Source organism: Amblyraja radiata, chromosome 23, assembly GCF_010909765.2.
Source record: "Amblyraja radiata isolate CabotCenter1 chromosome 23, sAmbRad1.1.pri, whole genome shotgun sequence".
NCBI lineage: Eukaryota > Metazoa > Chordata > Chondrichthyes > Rajiformes > Rajidae > Amblyraja > Amblyraja radiata.
Genome location: NC_045978.1, coordinates 31,795,254 through 31,818,846, shown reverse-complemented (window position 1 = coordinate 31,818,846; position 23,593 = coordinate 31,795,254). Strand labels below are relative to the sequence as shown.

Sequence of the window (23,593 nt, the reverse complement as noted above, 5' to 3'; positions counted from 1 at the left end):
ATTTTTTTAGTTGTAGCTTTATTTACTTTTCACTATGCAGATATACTGTGAGAAAACTTTGACTGGAACAGAACAAGTGATTGACTATACATTTAACCAAAAACATTAAAATCTATTTTATTGATATGACCACAATTACTTAGATTTAGCAGTAATCTAGCAAAAAGTTAGAATTACAGAAACATTCAAACACTCGAGTTAATATTAATTACAGCCTAAATCTTTCAGAAAAATGTGGAGTGTGGGCAACTGTTAGTGGTTTGTCACTGGGTTTGATGTCCACTGTTTTGTAATGTCGCACAGGATTTGCTTTGTGCACCTGCAAAAGACGGATGTTGATTCAGGTAAGTTGAACATTTAAAGCAAAACTGAGCTAACTGAGGCAGGCACAATAACATTTAAGGCACTGACAGGTACATGGATAGGTAAGATTTGGAAAAGATCTTAGATAGACTATCTTGTTTGGCATAGATGAGTTGGATCAAAAAAGCCTGTTTCCATGCTGTACGGCTAACAGATTGTAAAATAGAATTTGCTGTCACAAATAAAACCTGGAGGGGCTAATTTAGAAAATACATCAAAAGCAAATTTCTCTTAATGGAAAGGGTACAATGCCAGACATGTCACACCATATGGAAAATTTAATTCAGGATTTCACTCAAAAAAAATCTTGACAGTGGTTTGATGTATCAGGATAGCCACGCAGCATATTTATCCATTGGTTTATATACAGCTAACATTCAAGAGTTACTAAAATTTCCACAAAATAAATGTGATCAAGCTTTTCCCTTTGAGAATAGGGAAGATTCAAACCAGAGGACATGACTTCAGAATTAAGGGACAGAAGTTTAGGGGTAACATGAGGGGGAACTTCTTTACTCAGAGAGTGGTAGCAGTGTGGAATGAGCTTCCAGTGGAAGTGGTGGCGGCAGGTTCGTTGGTATCATTTAAGAATAAATTGGATAGGCATATGGATGAGAATGGAATGGAGGGTTATGGTATGAGTGCAGGCAGGTGGGACTAAGGGGAAAAAGAAAAAAAAAAAAAAAAAAATTGTTCGGCGCGGACTTGTAGGGCCGAGATGGCCTGTTTCCGTGCTGTAATTGTTATATGGTTATAATTTAAAGTATTCCTGCCATGCAGGTATATATAAATGTTTGAAACAACGATCACTGGGACTTTATCCAATTTGGTTCGGTATGTTATTATATTTAAGCCAATTAGAAGCCCCGAGGTTTTTTTTAAATTTTTTTTTTTAATATGGAGGTTGGGGAAGTAGCTGTAGGTTGCAGTCATTCATTCTTCAACACCTTCCTCCCTTGAATGACTATGTCTATACATTGTACTTTGACAGTTCTACTGCACTAACAAATGCTATATTTATAAACACACCAGGATGTCAGTGGCTGTGCAAAAAAGACTGCATCACATTCTGTCTTAAATGCCCCAGAGAAACATTATACATTTCCAAAGAATGCCCTAGAAAAACATTATACATTTCGGTGGAAGTTTGTACATAACAATTTCCATTATCAAATACTCACAAGTTCCTGTCGCAGTCTAGACGTTTCATCTTTATCATTGTTTTCTGCTTCTTTCTTCTTTTCCTGCTGAAATTTTTCTCGCATGGCTTTATCGTCTGATTTGCGCATTTCAAATTCCATGCGCTCTTTTGCACGCTTCTCTGTTGCTAATTCAAACTTCTCTTGAGCCATAGAAGGGAACCTTTCTAAGTTTGGGCAAAATGGAAGAGCTAAGATTTTTACCCAGGTTATCCAAAGTAATTAAATAGAGGAAAGAGCAAAATAATTTACATCTTTAACAATTCATCAAACATCTTTAAAATCTACTAGAACACCATATTTCTACTTAGTTCAATAGCCAATTATTTAAATCACCAGTAGGTTGTGGGCCGAGGTGCTTTTTAATTTAAATTTGTGACCCAAATCATGTAACTACCTGAATTTAACAAAGTGTAAAAATTATAGATATCATACCTGAAACTAGTCAACAAAACCTGCACATTAAAAAAAATGAGAAAAACCTCCAATTTTCCCAAGTAGTAATTGTCCAATCAATGCACATTTGACATTGCGTCGGACGCCAATTGAAAAATCACGCGCTTTGTTTCATGGTAGCTAGGCAGCGAGCACTCTGGGATCATGGCTGCCTCCTAATTACATCAGAACAAAGGACAAGGACAAAGGACATTTATTGTCACATACACCAATTGGTGTGAAATTTGTCTTGCCATGCAGCACACAGATAAAGATAAGACACAACATTAAAGAATTTAATAAACATAAAAACATCCCCCCACAATGGTTCCCATTATGAGGGAAGGCACAAAGTCCAGTCCCCATCCCCTTGTCCACCCATAGTCGGGCCTATTGAGGCCTCCGCAGTCGCCGCTATGGAGGCCGATGTTACAGGCCCTTCTTCGCCGGGTGATGGTGCTCCTGCGTCGGGAGAACCCTCTCAGCAGCTCAGGGTGAATGGAACGGCCACTTCCTTACGGGAGGCCGTGGCTCCACAACTGGCGATCTCGGCGAGAGATCCCAGGCTCCTGACGTTAAAGTCAGTGCCGCCTCCCGCAGCTGGCCGCTCCAGTCTCCGCAGCTCCGCGCGGTCTCCAGTGCGGCGACCCGGGTAGGACATCGCCCGCTCCGCGATAGCGCTTCAGCGCTGTGCCGCTGCCGAGGTTCTGGGCGGACCCCTCAAGAAACGCCGCTCCAGGCCCGCTGGTAGGCCGCGAGTACGGGTCGACAGTGCAGCCCGGAGAAAAGCCGCCTCTCCGACCAGGTAGGGTAGAAAGCAGTTTCTCCCTCCCCCCCCATAAAAAAAGGCTAGAACTACGAAAACAATAAACTCAACTAACTAAAAATAAAAAAAGGGTCGGTCGGGCTGTCGGGCCCTGGTGAGTGCTGTGAAGGGTCGGTCAGGCTGTCGGTCCCCGTGAGTGCTGCGAGGGGTCGGTCGGGCTGTTAGAAACATAGAAAATAGGTGCAGGAGTAGGCCATTCGACCCTTCGAGCCTGCACCACCATTCAATATGATCATGGCTGATGGTAAGCTGGTGGATGATATGAAGGATTGATCGGGCTGTCAGGCCCTGGTGAATGCTGCGTTGGCCCGCCGTGGATGCTGCAAGGGGTCGGCTGGGCTGTCGGACGGCCAGTGTTGCAGCGAGCGGGCTGACGGAGCCGGCGCTATGGGGGTGCTGAATGCGGCCCGGGCGGCGTGCTCCCCAACATCATCACCATGATGATCCAGAAGGGCATGCTGGCCGAGGTGGACGTGCTGAGCGACCACATTTACGGAGCCCGCAGCCGGTCCCAAAGCAGCTCCAACTCCAGCCGTGGGCAGCTGCAAGGGGAGTGAGCTAGGGTTAGGCATTTTCCTCTCAGTGGAAGATGCCTTAGCCTTCCCCCAGTCTGCACACTGGCAGTCAATGGGATTCAGTAAACGGGGCTACCCACAGGAACTGCCCTCACCCATTAATTAGGCTGGTTCAGGAGCCAGACCTTTGTGGCAGTCTCATTCAAAATACACTCACAATTATATTATCTAAAATATAATTAACTCTAGTCATATTCACAAGACATATATATTGTATAATAATATGGTTTCAATAGACAGCAGCACCAAATCCGAGTTGGATGATCAGCCATGATCATATTGAATGGGAGTGCAGGCTCGAAGGGCCGAATGGCCTACTCCTGCACCTATTTTCTATGTAATTAGGCTCCTCATGGAGAGTTTGAGTAGGTTGGGACTATTCCTTGGAGCGCAAAAAGATGAAGGGTGATCTTACAGAGGTGTATAAAATCATAATAGATTGGGTAGATGCAGAGTCTCTTGCTCAAGACTAGGTGAATCGAGGACTAAAGGACATAGGTTTAAGGTGAAGGGGAAAAGATAAGCAATAACTTTTTCCACCTAAAGATGTGGTGGGTATATGGAACAAGCTGCCAGAGGAGGTAGTTGAGACAGGGACTACCAGACAGGTACATGGATAAGACAGGTTTGTAGGGATATGGACCAAACACAGGCTGATGGGAGTAGTGCAGCTGGGACATGTTGGCCAGTATGGGTAAGTTGGGCCGAAAGGTCTGTTTCCACACTATCACTCAATGACTAAGCATTTGTACATGCAGCAAAATCTCATTTCACAGTGAAGTTACCATGGTAATAAATACCTGTTAATGATTGGTCTGCCTTCTTTGGTTGAAATGGTTCACGATTAGCAACAGAATTGGGTCTGGCTTTAAAACATGCTGCTTCTTTTTGCTTTCTCAGCTCTTCCTTCATCTGCAAGGAGGAAATAGTTTATATTGGAAGCAGTGTGTGCAAGAGCAGGTTGCAAGATTGAAATCACAGCAGTAGGTTCGGTTCCCAAGACTAACAGTACAAATTCATTTCATTTAGTTTATCTCCATCTATATTACTAAAAGTCTGATCTTGACCACTTCCTGTTGTTCTGTATATTGATTTTAGAAAAACACTGCCACTTACGGCTGTGATTTTTGGCCATCTTACTCAGAGTCCCCTCTGCTGTGCAGGACAAGAGGATTTCCCCCCATCGATGAAAAATAAGTTATTAGTGTTTAAAAAATGTTGATATTCTCTCTCCTGAAGGCCACGCCCCTTCCGGAGGGACTATAAAACCCAGAAGTGTTGAGTGCCGCAGTCAGTCTCTGCAAGATGGGGAGTGAGAGGGTCACGTCTCTCAGTCTCAGCTGTGAATAACACTGAACACATGTCAACTAAACCGAGTGTGGTTTTACTGACCTTGAGTGGTTTGAAAATGAAAATGTAGTTGGTTTGAAATAAAGTAAAGCACTCCAAATGGTTGTTGGTGGTGATTGCTTCGAAATGGCAAATGATTAAAAGTCTAAACTTGACAACTTCCTGTTTGCACTGTATATTGATTTTAGATAAAACGCTAGCACTTGCGACTGTGATTTTTGTCATCTTACTCAGCCCCCCTCCGCTCATCAGGTGCAGAGGATTCTTCCCATCAATGAAAAATAAGTGTTATTAGTTTTTAAAATGTTGAGAATCTCTCTCCTGTCAATCATGCTATGAAGGCCACGCCCCTTCTGGTGGGAGGGGGAGGGATTATAAAACCCAGAAGTGTGGGTGTGGCTCAGTCTCTGCAAGATAGGGGAGGGAGAGGTCACGACTGACTGAGCTGTGAATCGACTGAACACACTGAATGTCTACTTAACTATGAGTGTGGTGTTTATGTGGTGTTTTGTGTGGTTTTATGGTGGTTTCACTCTGTTTGAAATTGTATGAAACTGCATTTGAATGTGGTGGCCTTGCACCCTGCATGAAATGGTATGAAACTGCACTTGAATTTGGTGGCCCTGCACCCTGCTTGAAGTGGAATTTCAAGGAATAGCCATGAGTCAACTGCCAGCCCACCAGCCGCGAGTGAGCTGCCAGCACATCAGGCTTGAGTGACTGAGCTGCCACCCCAATAATCCGTTTGGCCCACAATAGCCCTCTGGAAACCAGTCCCTTCAGCCCACAACACCCATACTAGCGCTCCAGAAAGCACCCCCCTCCCCCACTGGCCACCAATATTGGAATTGGCGGAGAGGTGGAATATTGCGTTGGGGGACCAGCCCTCCCGTGTGAACATGGGACCCAACGGGTTCCACAGTCTAGTATCCAATTACATACGTGCCAAACCAACCATTATAGATGATGCAATCTAACTTGACATAACATTGAAAAGATATTGAAGAGATATGACGAGATCCAAGCAGCTTACCATCTGTGACCATTCTTTGTCTTTCATAGCACCACGTTCTTCAACTCGTAGATGAAATGGTTCAACTTTGGTCACAGGCTTCATCACCTTATCTGGTAGCCGGGAAGCTTCAAAGTCAGGAAGCATCCTTGCTTTAAATACAGGTACCTACACAAAGTAATAATTGACAAGTAAATTCCCCAGTACAATCATTTATCAATCAGACATTACTACAACTATATGCAGTTGCTCAATTAACCAATGCACTGAATTTTACATGGAATAAATTGTTCAGTCCATCATACTTTACTTCTGCCAGTTTTCAATTCTTCATTTCGTCATCACCTCAAAATGTTCCTATAACTGATACTACAAGAATTGGATTTAACCATTTCAAGATTTCCCAGCAAAAGCTACACGAAAATGCAGATCTGCATGTTAAAACCTACCAAAGTTAATTGCTTATGGAAGGTTTATCATTTGTAATCATATATAAAATACCTCTGCCGTCTTCTTGCGTATTTGCTCAATTTTCTTCTGTTTTAATGCTTCCCTCTCTTTGTCTCGGACCTCAAATGAGAAGGGCTGAATTTCTAAGGCTTTCTCTTCAGTGGATTTTGGCTTGAATGGAACAGCATAGTGTGGCATGGGATTTGCTTTAATAACATGAGCTTCCTCCTAGAAGATTCAAATAAGAAAAAACTCAAACCTTGCACTGGACCACAGCACTTTTAATGAACAAGTACCATTTTAGCACCAGAAGCCATAGAATAAATCAAAACCTTGCATAGAAACAAGACTGTTCAATCAGTGTTAAAGAGTAATGGCCAAAAGAAAACTAGATGGGATTTTGGATTTTAAATTACTTAGGAATTTAAAAAAATCAAGTGGGGTATAAAGAACCAAATGTAGGCCAGTCCTGTTCTAGCAGCAACTGTCAAACTTAAATGGATCAAATTACTGATGACCAACACCATCCACACCCCATAATTGAATTATCAACCTAGTTATTTTAGCAAAATTCATAACTAAAGTGTTTGTAAAAACTTGTCATTCAAAATATTCCATGATAATTAACATTTAACCATACCTTCTCTTCCTCCTTGTATGAAATTCTCACACGGTTCTTCAGAGTAAAAGCTGGAGATTTGGGCATTGTTACGGGCCGTGGTTTCTTCTCTGGGACTCCCTGTGCAAAAAAGGTTGCAGCATATGAAACAAAATTTCCAGCTACAGATCAGGATTAAACCAAACTTGAAAATTGAATTTTGCTCCACAATAAATTATCAATTAGAAATACAAAATGTTAAGGGGACAAGAGAATCTTTACCACAACATTATCTAATATTTTCGAAGGACACGGCCGCGAATGGAAGCTGTACTCTTCCACTTCTTCGGTCTTCCGGATTTCTTCCCTTTCACGGATACGTTTCTCTATTTCCAAATCAAAGCCGATAGGTTTTGTTGTTTCTTTAACATGTGGTTTCTTTGGCACAGCAAAACAACCTTCCATGATTCTGGAATTTACTTCCTGAGCTTTGAATTTGTATCTGCAAAAGCAAGACAACATGACAATCCTCTGTCACATATTCAATACAAACCATTAAATCAAAGAACTAAACACAATAAACGTACAAAAGACTGACTATAAAGTTCACCTAAGCCAGGTAAAGTAACATTTCAGTAACAGCAACAAGTTAACATAATCAGAAATATCTCAAGCTTTGAGGCTTCCAGAAGCTCTGCAGATGGATTTTGAATGGCAATTGCAGCAGCAGTTACAGAAACAGATTGGTGTGCAAGGGTTTTACTTACACATTTTTAAAGAACTGTCTAGGGATGGAGTGAAGAGTGTGACTGTATAAATCTGAGCAAATGTGAGGTGTTGCACTTTGGATGGTCAAATGCATGGGGAAGGCAAGACGCTTTGCAGCAGTGACATCCAGTGGGATGTTGGGGTCCATGCCATAGCTCCCCAAATGTGGCATCATACTTAAATAGAATGGTAAAGAAGCTGTATGGTATGGTTGCCTTCATTGGTCAGGGCATTGAATACACGAGTCAGGAAGCAACTTTATAAGCTATATTTATAAGCCCTTGTGCCATTCTGCTTGCCCCATTAAATGAAGGATGTGGAGGCTATGGAGTGGGTGCAGAAGGTTTACCAGGTTGCTGTCTGGATTAGAGGGCATCATCAGCTGCAAAGAGTTTTCTCTTGAATGTCAGAAACTGATGGGAGACCTGATAAAAGTATATAACATTATGAAAAGCATAGATAAAGTACATTGTTGCCAGATTGGAAATGTCAAATACTATAGGGCATTGCTTTCAAGTGATAGAACTTTTTTTTGAAACAGAGGTGGGCACCTGGAATGCACAGCTACTGGATGCAGATATTGGCAACTAAGATGCTTTAGGTTAGGCACATGGATATGCAGGGAATGGAGGGATATAGGTCATGTATAAGGAGGGATCTCAGTTTTTGGATCAGACAGTTGGCTGAAGAGCCTGTTCCTGTGCTGTACTGTTTTATAAATATGTCAAAGTACATTCCAAATTGACAACACTTGGTCAACTATACTATGGAAATTCTGCAAAAAGGTAACAAGGCTCATTAACTTCTAGAGTGTAGAGTAACAGCAACAAGTTAACAGAATCAGAAATATCTCAAGCTTTGAGGCTTCCAGAAGCTCTGCAGATGGATTTTGAATGGCAATTGCAGCCGCAATTACAGAAACAGATTGGTGTGCAAGGGGGGAGGGGCGCCGTCCAATGGCTGCCTAGCCTGCAGTTGTCTGTTTTTTTCGTCTCTTTTTCTTATTTTTAGTTAGTTTAGTGTTTTGGTTTGAGGAGTTCTAACTTTTTATGTGTGGGGGAGGGGAGGGGGAAACTAATTTTCAGGGTCCCTACCTGGTTGGAGATGCAGCTTTTCTCCGGGCTGCAGCTTCGACCCGTCCCAGCGGCCTACCAGCGGGCCTGGAGCGGCGTCTCCTGAGGGGACCGCCTGGAGCTTCGGTGGCACCAGCTCAGCAGCGGCGACGGCACGGGCTCAGCGGCACCGGCTCAGCAGCAGCGGCGGCAGAGCTGCGGGTCTCGAGTAAGGAGGCCCGACTATGGGTGGACATGGGGATGGGACTGGACTTTGTGCCTTTCCCCACAATGGGATGTTTTGATGTATCTATCTGAAACTATCTATTACTGTTATGTTGTCTTTTTTTTTTTAAATGTGCTGCATGGCAAAAAGAATTTCACTACACCGAAAGGTGTATGTGACCAAATAAAAATTTGAACTTTACATCTGTTTTATCTTAAACCCTATGTTCATGACAAAACATCCAGTACCAAAGAGACATTCTAGGCTTATTTAGAACATACTTACGACTGTATCTTCTCCAGCTCTTCAGCTTCCTTTTCAACTGCACTCTTGCATGTGGGTGGTCGAGAACGGGTCTTAGTTGTCAGTAAAGGAGTGTAAGGCTTAGTCAGTTTCACTTTTGCAGGCACCTTGGAAGGACCTTAAGGAAGGAATGTATGACATAAGCAGTCAGTCAACCTTGAGAGTAAGTAAAAAGCTCACTAGACTCCGTCAGTAAACCTTGAGTAGTAAGTAAAGAGGTTCAATATACTCAAAGCAATCCACCAATAGAGGATAACTTTGTTGGGATTTTTCTTCCTTACAAACTTGCAAGTTATCTACATAACTAGTTAAAAGTAAAGACATTACAAATAGATTTTGCGTTACCCTCCGGCTGAGCGCTGCTCCTCAGGTGATACCGTGGCGGTGTGCGGGATTGAAATGCTTCTATCTGCTGTGCCAGAGAAACGTATTCTTTGTTATCTGTCTCTGCATGTTTCCTTTTGTTCCCACAAGAGAAGTTGAACGGTTTTGGCACAGTAGGTCCTTTGTGTTCACGTGCCTATGAAAAGAGTCAATAGATTAATGACCTCAGTCCCACTCAAGCCCTTTTCTATTACTTTGACCAGTGTCTTTCCAACTTCCACAACCAGTGTTATCAATTGCCACCTAACATATCAAAGCTTTCCATTCCATTCCTGGATTCATGGAATGAAGCTATGCTAGATATTATCTTTCAGTTTTGAAAAGATCAAAGAACAAAGGAGCAATTCTTTACAAATCCATAGATATATAATGTGACAATAAGGTGAATAAGATCAAGGCACCACACAAGATGCAGGCTGTCATTAGATAATGCATTGAATAGAAGAGCATGGAGATCACGATATAAATTCATAAAATATTGGTAGGCCACAGCTGGAGTAATGTATAGTTTTGGTCATTAAATTATAGAAATTACATGAATGCAATTAAATTTACCAGAATGTTATCTGGGTGTAAAGTTGCAGCTATGAGAAGACACCAAATTGGCTTTGTGTGTTTTCCTCAGAGCAGAGGCAGTGATAGGGTGAACAGTGATTTTCAAAACCAGAGAGCACAAATTTAAAGTAAAGAGCAAGCGGATTAGAAATAACTAAATTCACCCATAACCGACCACCTTGAGTAGATGGTTCTTTAGGTACTCAGTATTCAACAACAGCTTGACCAAGCAATTGAATTGCCAAGATTTAAAAGCTATAGACCAAATGCTGGTAAATGGGATTAGCATAGTTGGGTACATGGTGTCCTCAAGGATACTATGGACCAGTTTGTTTGACACTACAGATCCTGAAAATCTGAATGCCTCGACAAGGCAGGCAACATCAGTGGAAAGGAAAAATAAATAGAAAAATCAAGATGGGCAGAGCTGAAGTAACTCAGGTCAGACAGTATCTCTGGAGAAAAGGAATAGGTGACATTTCAGGTCAAGACCCTTCTTCAGACTGAAGGGAAAAAAATTCAGAACTACAACCTTTGATCAGAACTATAATGAAATGTCACCTACCCAAAATGTCACTGTTCCTCTTACAGATGCTGCCCAGTGAGTATGTTCAGCATCATCCCCCCCCTCCCATTCAGTTTCACCGCTATATACATACACACACACAGGGGAAGGATATATATCCCTCCTTTTGCCCCATCCCCCGCCCTATCCACTCACGCATAACCCCCAACTGCACAGTCGTGGCTAGAGAAGGGGTGGATAGGGGGGGTAGAGAGGGGTGCGGGAGAGGAGGCAGAGAGGGAGGGAGCAGAGTGTGTGGTATAATATGGTTTAAATAGATCTCAGCACTGAATTAGGCTCCCCATAGAGTAATATGAGCATTGAGCACTAGATGGAGCTTACCATTTAGATCTAATTTTCTAATTAGTGTGTAATTTTTGCCACTGACGCATTATGAATTCCTTCTCAATTATATTTTATCTAAATCAATGCCAAATTTCAAGTAGATACCAGACATAGGTCACGAAAGTTACATTCTAGACACATTTTCAATGCTCAGCCCAGTCTAGAAGTACTGAGCCAGTCTGCACATTATATTACTCAACCACATTTAGGGTCTGTCAAGTAGCCATATTCCAGACACATTGAAGGGAAAGCTAGGAGACAATTTACACCAAGATAAACCAGATGGAAAGAGTGGTGCATAAATTGATAAAGCAGCATACTACCTAATATTTGCAATTGTAACAATATCCTTTCCCCTAAAATTAATTTAAAAAAATCTAAAGCTATATTGGTACTGCTGTCTTTGAAACCATCAAGAAGGTTCCCAATTATGTGACCATGGATTTTACAAAGACTTCTACAAGGGTTAATGTTTTAATCGAATGAGTAAAGAGGGCCTCAAAATTACAAAATCAAACTACAAAATGTTAACAGCCCACCTCATCTCATCCATATTCAAATAATTTAGATATCCGGACACCATGACAAAATACTCACAGGAGATTGCCGATGTTTGCGTAATTCACTGGTGAAGTTCACTTCCTTATACACTTGTCCTTCATGTGCATGAATGCGCTTATCTGTGTGGAACTTTATATCCAATGGCTTTGTGGTTGGGATTTGCACTATTTTTTTGCTCTGACCTGAAACCAGCAGGAAGCAGATTTTTAATTAAAAATAAATTGAATGAGGTGAAGAGGGATAAAGATGACCAACAGAACAGACTGCTGCAGCTTAAATAAAAACACTGAAAATGCAATTAGATTAGAGTCAGAGATTCTAATCTATTGCTGCCATCATGCTGCTTCCAATTTGAAACAAAATAGGACCAGAAGCAAGTCACCCAGCTCCACGGGTCTGTCCCACCATTCATCTGCTGGCCTCAACACTACTATGCCAGAGAAGATGCGGAAAAATCTGCAGCTTAGATCCATTTCATAATATGGTCACCAGCAAGATGGACTAAAATGCTGGAGAAACTCAGCGCGTGCGGCAGCATCTATGGAGCGAAGGAAATAGGCAACGTTTCGTGCCGAAACCCGCCCTAAACGTTGCCCATTTCCTTCGTTCCATAGATGCTGACGCACCCGCTGAGTTTCTCCAGCATTTTTGTCTACCTTCGATTTTCCAGCATCTGCAGTTCCTTCTTGAACATGGTCACCAGCAAGCTCAGAGTGAGGGTCAAGATTCTCCACTCATGAAAGACATTTCTACACTCCACAATTTAATTGCCAGCCCCTTTTCTGTGACTCTCCCATTAATGGAAACCTCCATCCTGTCAAGCCCCCTTAGGATTATATTTGAATCAGGTCACCCCATATTCCAACTCCAAAGAACACAAACTATCCAGCCCTCCTGACAAGACCACCTTCGCATCCCAGGAATTAGCTTTATCATTAAGGCAAGGGGATCAAAACTGCATTAAATTTAAGATGAGACTTCACCAAGACCACTAATAAAACCACCCAGTTCTTAAACTCTTGGCAATAAAGGCCAACATGTCAATTACCTCAACTATTGGGATCTGTGCACTATTTGTTTTAAGATTCATGCACTAGAACACTGACCCTCTAAAAGTCACATATTTTGCAATCTATCTCCATTTAAACAATAATCTGCCTTCTAATCTCACTTACTAAAATGCATGATCTCACATTTCCCCGCCTTTCACTTGGTTACTGAATCCAAATCCTGTAGCAGAATCACAATGTCTTAGTCAAAATGTACCCGTCCAATTGTGTTCATATTAATTGGTAACTTTGGAAACCTTACATTCTCTCCCGCGAATCATTAATGTAAATAATTATTCAATTGGAGGACAATGGATCTGAGATACACAAAATGTTACATTATTCAAACCTGAAATTTATCACTTATTCCAACTGTTTTCTAAGTGGCAGCTATGTTTTCAATCTATAATGTACTTCTTCCAATGCCGTTTTTAAACCATCTTCATGTGGCAAATGCCTGCTTGGAAACTAAACACCACATGAACAGTGTGCCCTCTATCAACCTTCCCCATCACATCTTTAAAGTATGGGCAATTTGTCAAACATGATCTAACCATTCAAAACCATGTCAACCAGGTATGATTTTACAGGTTATCATTCCAGAGAAAGATTCTCAAGCTCCACCGCAGCTCTCAAACCCATCCCACCAGGGTGCTAAAATTTGCTTGTATCTACACGTCGGATACATAAGTTGGGATGGAGCTTTCCTCAATGATTAGTTAAATTATCTCTTTATCAACTCTAGCATCTTGAATCAATAGACCTAGATTGGTCTATAGATCCTACCTTCTGTGTCCCTCCCTTTGGACATTGGCGGTTCGACAAACAGTCCTGTTATTTGACATGAGCCCATCCGTTATTTTGGAAATGGATGCAGTATTCCACATGAAGAATAATGCTAAAATATCAAATTTTTGATTCCTCAGGGGTTTGTGAACAAAACTCAACCTTTGCAAGAGATTACTATGTGGGCAGACAGTTTACTTTCACTTGTTTATAATTTGGTCCTTGAAAATTCAGCATATGAAAACAGTGGAAGAGAAGGAGAATTCCATGGAATGAAAATAAGTAGAAAAGTTGGTGCCTTCACATGTGAATTGTGCTAGTGTATTATGAGGTTGTTTAAGCCCAGAGTCTACACCAGATCAGAGCAATTAGCCTACTAATTTTGCCTTGAACCCATCCATTTTCCAAGATTCCTATAAACTCCCCAGATTCTACTGCTCATCTACACAGGGCAAATTGCAGCAGCCAACTAACACATACATCTTTAGGATGAAGGAGAAAACTGGTGCACCCAGGCAAAACCCCAATGGAGTCACAGGGTAAACAAAACTTCACAGACTGCAGGTCAGCTCGGCTGCTGGCTTAAAATGTATTCAGTGTTGTGACTGGCTTACTTATTTTATTCTGATTTAATGTAGGTTAAATTCTCCTGCTTAAACCCCCCCCCCTCCCCCCCAAAAAACAGCATTTTGCATAGTGTAAAGAACTGCAAATTTTTTTAAGCAGGGAATTTACTAAGACATAGCATTCACCCAAAACTTGGGTTTAGTTGCAAAACAAATTTGTGCTTTAAAAATAAGTAGCAACACACTCCGCGTTTGCTGATCATGCTAATAACATTTAACTTCCCACAAATCAGTAAGACCTTTAAAATATTGTAAATAATTATAAATGGGTCTGCCGCAAGGTTAAGTCAGTCATGACTTTATGGCAGCAAATTTGAGACTGCTTGAAAAGCGTTCAAAGGGAAAAATCTTAACATGTTTTAAGCGGAACACCATTTCCATAATACAAATAAATTAGTGGAGGCATAAACATCCTTATTTACCAAAGTAAACAGTTTCCTGCCACACCATAAATTCTGCTCCTTGCTTTTCACTATATCAAAAGCATAGTTTGTTTATTTAGTGCCACTTTCCAGATCCCAGAAGACTGTTGTGGTTGACACCACCTTTTAGTTAGAACTAGAGGGAAAAGCCCAAATGGCTACACTTAATTTGGGCAAACCAAGCAAAAGTTAAATGAAAGTAAAACTCAATTCTTCCTATTTTTAATATGATAGTATACCTGCACCAGAGATGGCAAGCTTTAGTGACTCTTCATTCAGTTTCCTCTGCTCTGCCATTTCCTTCTGAAATTGAGCAATTTTTTCCATCTCCAATTCTTCTGTGCTTTTCCCCTTTGAACTCATATGTTGTTGCCTCCTACAAGAAGCAAAGAAGATCAATTTGAATACTATCTTCAAAATATACTAAAGAAATACACTTACACAGCCTGAAATGGTGACAACTAAAGCAGAGATTTTTCTCAGTCAATGAAGGAATTTACCTAGCAAAAGACAGGCAGTCTTGAATGCAAATTCAGAAAGTTTACATAGCATTTATATCCAGACAGGCAGTTTTCAATTCAGTACAATGGGCCATTTTGCTCAAATTCCACAAGCACCACCTTATTTCTGATTTTTGTTTCTACAGCCAATTTTTCACCGCACTTATTAGCACTAACCAGCGAAAAAAAAATCTTCAGAAGCATCAGACCTTAAAGTTAGGAAAGTCCACAATACAAACAAATACATCTAGGTAGAATATGAATTAAGATCAAAACAGTCAGTTGCAAAGAGGCAAAATTCCTTTTAAAAATGCACATGCATAGGAAAGTAAAGCACAAGGGAAGGAAGCAAATGTAAAACAGTGACACAATTTGATAGTGCAACAGGAGAAATCTCAATCCACTAAAATAAGGCGCCAATATAGTTAGCAACTGAGCTGAGCTATTCAATATTACAATGGGCAGTGATAGGATAATGCAAGAGATAAGAAACCAGTAATCCAAAGGACCTTAGCCTGGCATATTTATCACCCAATGGTTATAATTTTGTTACGAATATAAATTTTCAGCTAAATAGAGAAAACATGGATCTTAGAAAAGTGCACCCTGAAAACATAGCTTATCACTTTCCAAAATAGCATACCTGAGAACTGTAGGAGTCCCAAATGACATTTTCTGTTTGCCCTGACTCCGACCTCTGCTGTTGGAGCACTTTCCAGTTGCATCCCTAGATTTAGGATAAAGAATATTTCATATTTTCTATCTGAACAAATGCTTCCGAACAAAATTGTTGGCTGATACATAATTTTTGCATCATTGCAGCCCAAATGTTTTCTCAATTGTTCAAGGTTGCTTCACACACAAGTAATTCCTAATAATTGAACATTTCCAGGAAAGAGCAAAATACTTGTATTTGCACAACAATGGGATGATCATAGTGACCCTCGATTGCTCGCGTTATAGAGCAGCATTTCAGTCATCTGGAACAGACCGCGGTAATTTTCAGAGATTTGCATTCAAATGGCAAAGGATCTATGTACATAGTTAAATGTAAAGAGAGCTTACAACCGGGCTTTTTTGTTATCTGGAGGTTCTATCGCTTTCATATCCTGAGATCGCCTTGCAGCTCGAATGTTGCCCAACTGTTTTCTCAATTGTTCAGATGGTCTGCGGGTTGATCTAACAATAAATTAAATTCAGAAATCTTTAGATTGAAGTAATGTGCATAAAAAATACAGAAACCTTAGAACAAAGTGTCTACATTAAAAATGCAACCTGGAACCAAGAGATCTCCAAATGGGGTATTACACAGCATGGATACAGACCCTTCTGCCCGCCAAGCATGCATTTTCTCCAATCCTACATATGTTTAATTTTATTTTACCCATTTTACCATCAATTCCACCAAGCTTTACAACTCATCTACACACTGAAGGCTATTTATTAGTGGCCAATTAATCTCAGGAACATGCAAATTGTTAGATCTGTGAGGGAACCACAGCAAGCAGAGGAAACTCAGTCGGAAGCACCACCCAGATATGAAGCTGGGATCACTGGAGCTTGAGGCAGTAACTCTACCAGCTATGTAATCTCCATTTCCAACAACAAAACGGATCAGACAAAGGGGCTTGTGGAGACCATTGCCAAAAATCCCACTTTATCCTTTCATGAAAAACTGAATCATAAGGGACAAATAAAAGAAATTGTTTAATATGTTTCTTTATCAGGAAGTAAAGCATTCAAACAAGAGAATAGCCAACATGAATATAGATTTAGGAACTATCAAAAGTAATGCAAAGAACGAAATGCCAGATGAAGAATTAAACAGAATTTGCTGATGGCATAGATAACAGCAATATAATTACAGATAATTCATTGAAGATCTCTAGTATTTTGGGGTGAACAAAAGATTTGTAATTGAAATTAAATATTGCACAATCTGCATATTACAGTGTACAGCCAGAGTCATTACTGCTGAGCAGATTCAGCTCACTTAGTGACGACAAAAATCATAAAAGTACAACAGTGCCATCTGATTGCTAGGGCCTGAATTTCCTTACTCTTCCCCATTTTTTAATAACTGCTGCGTCCTTCATGAGGAATTGGTACTTGCTATTTCTGTCAGTATATTCAAGAATTTATGATTTTGAATCAGTGTACCTGAACCTATGTAAGGTGGACAAAACATAAGAGCCATCCTCCCTTGTATACATTCCTTGAAGTCAGAAAGTGTTAACATAAACCAGATTTCTCCTCGCTTTAAATAACTGAACACAATTCAAGTTAAGTACTTCTCTTAAGAGTAATAGAAATTGGAGTTCACCTACTTCACTAAAATCACATTTATTACTTGCCTTCTCAAGGGTTCAGAGGTATTGCTTGATTTAGCTCTCCACTCTTCCAGTGAGGTGACCAGGTTACATGGTGGGGGTTTACTAGCTGCATCTTCTACAGGTGGAAAAATAAATAGCTCCAAATTTATAACAAAGCAACAAATACAGTAAAAATATGCTTACAAATGAAGGAAATTATAAAATAAGAGCAAAGTAAAACAACCAACCATGTATAATCATACAAAAATACAATCCAATTATTCGCCAATGACGCAATTGAAGGCTATCATATCCTTATTACTATAAATCTGTGCACGCGTGCGTGTGTTTAAATAGACCGCAGCACCGAATTAGGCTCCCCATAGAGTAATATGAGCATTGAGCACTAAATGTCAGCCCTCCCCTGTGACAACCCCTCCTCCGCTCCGCCCAGGCTCTGGACTGAAGCCGCTGAACATGCAATTATTTGGTTGACGCCCACCCCACTCCCCTCCACCTCTCTGTGCCCCCCTCGCGAGTTGGGGGCTATGCGTGAGTGGACAGGGCGGGGGATGGAGTAAAAGGAGTGAATGAATAATATTAATATAATATCAATGGGGGTGGGGTGGTCAGTGTGTGTGGAAGTGGTTAGTGTGAAGCCGCAGGACGCCCCCTCTCCCCGCATTGAGGGGACGGGACCCGATGTCAGTCTGTCTGTGAATAAAAAGCTCTCTTCTTGCTTGCGCTGCGAGTGATGTCACCCTCTCCGACCACTCCCACAGTACTCGGGCCCTGCCTGGAGCGAGGGAGTATTGCGTTCGGGAACCAGCCCTCCCCTATGAAGCCCCCCCCCCCCCCCCCCCCACACAAACTCTACCTCCTTTGCCTCCATGGGGGCTCCGCGTAGGGGACGGGTGTGTTGGGGGGGCAGACCCAACAAGTCTGCACTTGGACTCGTTGGATCATAAATTAATCAACATTCTGTGTAGTTTTGAACAGATTTTCTGTCAATTGTGATGTTATACCAAGGCTTCCCATCTTCAAATGGAGAGAAAGATGGCACTATTTAAGACTCATTTTCTCTCCCTCCCCATCCATCACAATGCTGTTTGAGCCTTATTACGCACAATTTAGTCTGCCCTCTTATCTAACTCTGAAAAACATCAGTTCTCAAACACTGTCGCCAATGCTTTAGTATAATTTTGCATCTGATTTAAAACCCTCAGAATGTTTCCAATCTTCAGCATCCTCCAGCCCAACTAAATCTTTAATATCATTTAACTGCCTGTCTTGTCAGGACCCAATCTTAACCCCACCATCCACAACCAAATACCTTTGCCTCAATCTATATAACCAAGCATGGCTACCCTTTCAGGAGGCTTGTCTAAAAGACAAGTTAAACCCTACGAAAGTCTTGGGAATAGGAAGCAGAATGTGATAGTGGAGGGTTGCACAATTAAAATAAGCAAATTAAAAGAGGGTTGAAGTAAAGGTGGGTGGGTTACATGGGAGTAATAATCAATAGCCTAGAAAACCTGCCAATCTGGCACTGGAGTCCCAAGGATACTAGGTTCAAATTTTACTGTAATGAGACAGGTTTTTCTCCCCCATTGCAAAGGTGCACAAAACAGAGCTCCGGTTTAATGGATATATGGTATAGAATCAGAGGAACAAGAATGCCAGAGGGGTGGTGAAGATAGAAACAACATTTTTGTACCTACATTAGCATATGAACTGCCACGGCTTTAGGATCATGGGATTAGTGCAGACAAGTGAGCCAAAAGACCATTTCTATGCATTAGAATCAACGACCACTTTCATTCGTTTCTTTGTACTTTTATACCTCATTTCCCATTCCAACTCTGAAGAAGGGTATCAACAGGAAACATCACCCATTCCTTTTCTCCAGAGATGGTGTCTGACCCAGTGAGATACTCCAGCTTTGTGTCCATCTTCGATATTACAGTGAATGTCAATGCCTACAACAGTGCTCAAGCGGCTTTCAGACCGTTTAAACTACTATTTGCACTGCAGAAAAACAATGATACAAGCAGTTCGGACACAGTGGCCTTGAAGATCGCATACCTTGACATGATTCTCAGATATTGATGATTGTAAAATAGTGTGGCTTCATCTTCAGAGGTCAAGCATAGACCAGGTGAGTATGCTATTGCAGAGCTCCAAATTACTAGCCACTTCCCATTCCACACCAATCTCTCCTCAGGCTCCTCCACTGCCAGAGCAAGGCCATACACAGACCAACATCTCCAATTGTGCTGAAATGCCTACAACCTACCAGCATAAATTCTCCAATTTCAGATAAACACCACCGTGTTCCTTATCTATCACTTTTCCATACCCCCATCCAGTCACCCAGTTTCTATCCCATCTGCTCATCACATTTCTCCCTACTGAAGAGTCCCTATTTTTCTTAACCAGTCTATTCCCTTCAACCCATCATCCCTCCAGTTCTACATTTTATTCCACACCTTCCTTTCTCATCATAGCACCCTTTTCTCACGACTCCACCTCCAAAGCATCACATTTCCATAATCCCGTTTAGAAACTTTTTTCATCATCAGTAATCGTAATCAAACAGGCAGAGCCATAATATCACCAACTTTGGCAAATAATATTTTCCAAATTTTCACTTGTATTCTTCCATCCAAGTCTGTTTATAGTCCAGATTAATTGTCAGAATCAACTAAAAAGCACTCAAAATTAGCCTAGGCAGGTTTTCTAGGCTACTCAAAATTACAATTTAATGTCAAATATCAGTTGAATATACCACTGCTCTGACCAAGGTAGCACTTTTTCACTATAAATCCAGGTGTATCAGAAAAGATTACAGTTAATGTTAACCAGAAATGTAATGCAACGAGTCAGGGCTTTGCAGAGAAGCTTTTAGATGCTGGTTTGGCTGGCTTTTATACAGGAGTAACTATTCATAAATATTGCAAAAAATCAAATTCTCACGTGCAGATGCATCTTCTTTGTTCAATTGTAGCTGTGATTCTGTTTTAGAAGAATCTTCCGGTATTCGCAGATCCTGATTTTGTGGGGCAGACGCTACCGCAAGAACAGTTGCTGGTTCATTTTGATCCATTCCAAAATTTTGATCTTGTACGAGTGGTACTGCCGCAGGCATAGCAGTCGTTGAATCTTGGTCCAAATGCCGATCTAAGACAATATACTACAATTATTACGTTTTTTTTTTTAAATAATTGCTTAAAGTGCACTTTTTGCATAAGTGTAAGAGTGCACTACTTCTGGTAACACCTGCACTTGACTGCTGCAACTATAGACTTGACTGCCCCTCCTCCTCCTCCCCTTTTCCTTCCTTCTCCCCCCCACCCCCCATCAGTCTGAAGAAGGGTTTCGGCCCGAAACGTCGCCTATTTCCTTCGCTCCATAGATGCTGCTGCACCCGCTGAGTTTCTCCAGCAATTTTGTGTACCTTGCCCCAACATGGATATCTACAGCTAACAGTCTGGCTGCAATCATCCAAACCAAGACACGTAATGCTTTTAAATATGGGTTGAATATTATTTGCCACTGCAGCTCGATGCACATCTGAGGGGGTCTAGGTTTTAAAGACCACATGATAGTTGTTATTCATAATTCAGTTGTTTTTTTAAAGAGAAACCCAAAAGGTTAGTAAAATCTGTGAGTGATAATGTCAAATTTCAAAGGATGACTTGAAATGGCATTTTAAAAGGCAACATTCCGTAAAGACTACCCAATTGTCTCAAACTACATCTGGAATAGACAAGGGACTGCAAATGCTAGTTTACAATAAAACACTGCCTCAAGTAGGATTGTAACAAAACATATCCTTCCCTATATTTGCTCCTCATAACTCCCTGGACCACTCTTGTTTCAACATATCACCCACTGGCTTTTCAAATACCTTTCCAGCCCACCACCCAGTCTTACCAGGTGAAACAGTGATTTATAGCCACTTCATACAATTATACTCAATTCTACATTCACAATGTGGCCTCCATGACACTGGAGAAACCAAATGTAGATATGATGATAACGTTGTAGAACACCTGCAATTAGTCCACAGGAATGACACTGAAGTCCAATGCCTGCCATTTTAATACACCATCACACTCCCATTCTGACTTCTCCAATGGTGCACCATTTGAGCTTCCTTGAAGTGCGACACCACATCTTCTATCAGGGTGCATAGCATAATCATGTAGATTAAACACCAAATTCTCCAACTTCAGACAACTCTGCATCAGTTCTGGCCATTTCAGGTTTTATCATTTGGCCCAGTTTTTCGTTTGTTACATAGTCTCATCTGCAGAACATATCCTACAGCCTTACCATTAGCAACACATTATGCTGCTTTTATCCATGTAATCTGCTCTTCATTGCTGCATTTACTCATTTAGTCTAACCCTAACAATATGCTCTTTATTTCTTATCTTTGGTGTAAATGAAAGCCAACAGTTCTGATTAAGAGTCTTGGATCCAAAACATTAACTGCGAGTCAATTCCAATTATACTCCCATGAGAACTCTGCCAATTACTGTTATTTATGTTAAATACTCTATCACTCCCATAAAATGTTCTACTATTGATATCAGGCTAACTGGTGTAGTTAATTTCATCACCACAACCACCTTACATAATAGAAATACATTTATTGAATTCCATTCATTAACCATTGGAATTTTGAAATACAAGTAACATATCAGCTCTCAAAATCTGAAGTTTCCTTGGAATTTGCAGAAACACTTCTAATTTTCTAACATAATCTTACATTAGCATCAGGTCAATTAGCAAGTTATAATGTTTTCTGCTCCTTCATTTTCCTTACTTTCACCCAAACCAATCCTATTAATTTTCCATGGAAAAGATCTGTTGACTTTTTTTTTAATCCCACCTCTTTATCAAGGTTAGACTGTCAGAAGAAATTTCGCATATTTTTATTTCATTCCCAATTTTGAACACATGTATCGCGGCTACAAGACCAAAATATGAACTTTAGAAAAGAATTGCAGCCCTGGCTGTGGGTAGAAAGATCAACCCAGGGGAGTGTGTTGGGGGGCGGGGGTGAGAACAGAAAGGAGACAGGGTGGTTGAAAAACTTAAAACATGGTTAAGAATTTAAAGAACTGGGGTTCAATACAAGTCAAAGCAGAAACAAAATCGAGTTATTTTAATGTACTGGTGAAACATTTACCCCCGCTTAGATTGCCCGCATTTACATCAATGGCTGCAAAACATCAGCAAAAGCCACACAAGGGCTTGTACTGGAACCATCCAGTGCAAATGCAATGGAGATCAGCGACTGAACCGGTGCCGAGTTTCAGTGAGTGCGTAGATCTTGAGCTAAAATAGATTCGTTCCAGGGCGATGCACCGGACACCGGGCGTCGCCCTTGTGTTCGAGCTCACGGAGTCGGGACCCCGACCCGTAGTGGAGAGCCCGAGTTGAGATGACCGCCCAGAACGGTCGACTGTTCCGCTTACCGAACCAGTAATCGGCCATGGGGTCATCGTCTTCCTGGAGGTTACCGAAATCGATGTGTGTGGTGGGGGCATCGTAGCTCCAGTTGCTGCGGGCCGCGTTCATGGCGGAACCGCGGGTCGCAAACTCACAGCGGACAGAGAGCGCGCGCTGTTTGAAAGCAACGGCCCCAACCGCCTTACTTTGAATCGGCCCCGGCCAATCACAGCCCGTGCTGCCCGCATGCCGCAGCTGACTGGACCGTCTAAATTACGTCACCGTGAATGGGTGGGGCTTCCAGAACTCCGCGCGGCGCTACTGCGGACCGCCATTACCGCCCGCTGACTAGCTCCATCTCTACCGTCGGCGGTACATGAATCCGTGAGGAACCGGCATTTTAATTCAAGCGGGTATGGTTGGAATCAGAGGTTAATCAGGGATCGCTCAATACTCTAGCCAATCACGTCCGCAACCTGTAGCTTTGGCCAATGGATTTCGGTCGCTGGAGATTTAAACTGGCCAATTATCACTGAGGGGGGAAACAGGACCCGCCCTTCTTCTTGCACTCGCTGGGAAGAAAGTGCAATGAAAATGGTGGCATTCCCGGGAGTTGCACATACTGCATTAGTACCAGATTTAAGTGGACTACAATAATGCCATGTTGGTTCACACTGAAGATAGACACAAAATGCCGGAGTCTCAGCGGGTCAAAAGTGTTTTATTGTCATACAGTGCCCTCCATAATGTTTGGGACAACCCGTCATTTATTTATTTGCCTCTGTACTCCACAATTTGAGATTTGTAATAGAAAAAAAATCACATGTAGTTAAAGGGCAAATTGTCAGATTTTAATAAAGGCCATTTT

At 41.5% G+C, this 23,593-nt stretch overlaps 1 protein-coding gene across 1 annotated transcript; it reads right to left on the bottom strand.

Moving 5' to 3' along the window:
• Position 1: 1 nt before the first annotated feature.
• tpx2 (TPX2 microtubule nucleation factor) lies at positions 2 to 23,137 on the bottom strand. The gene is made up of 16 exons (XM_033041977.1): positions 22,752 to 23,137; positions 20,239 to 20,442; positions 17,305 to 17,398; positions 16,016 to 16,129; positions 15,594 to 15,677; positions 14,690 to 14,826; positions 11,604 to 11,749; positions 9,503 to 9,677; positions 9,140 to 9,275; positions 7,091 to 7,310; positions 6,851 to 6,949; positions 6,262 to 6,438; positions 5,782 to 5,928; positions 4,199 to 4,310; positions 1,545 to 1,729; positions 2 to 319 (listed from the first exon to the last, which is right to left on the bottom strand). Exons 1-16 carry the CDS (start codon positions 22,852 to 22,854, stop codon positions 209 to 211), a joined length of 2,244 nt encoding a protein of 747 aa, XP_032897868.1. The 5' UTR covers positions 22,855 to 23,137; the 3' UTR covers positions 2 to 208.
• Between the last annotated feature and the right edge of the window lie 456 nt (positions 23,138 to 23,593).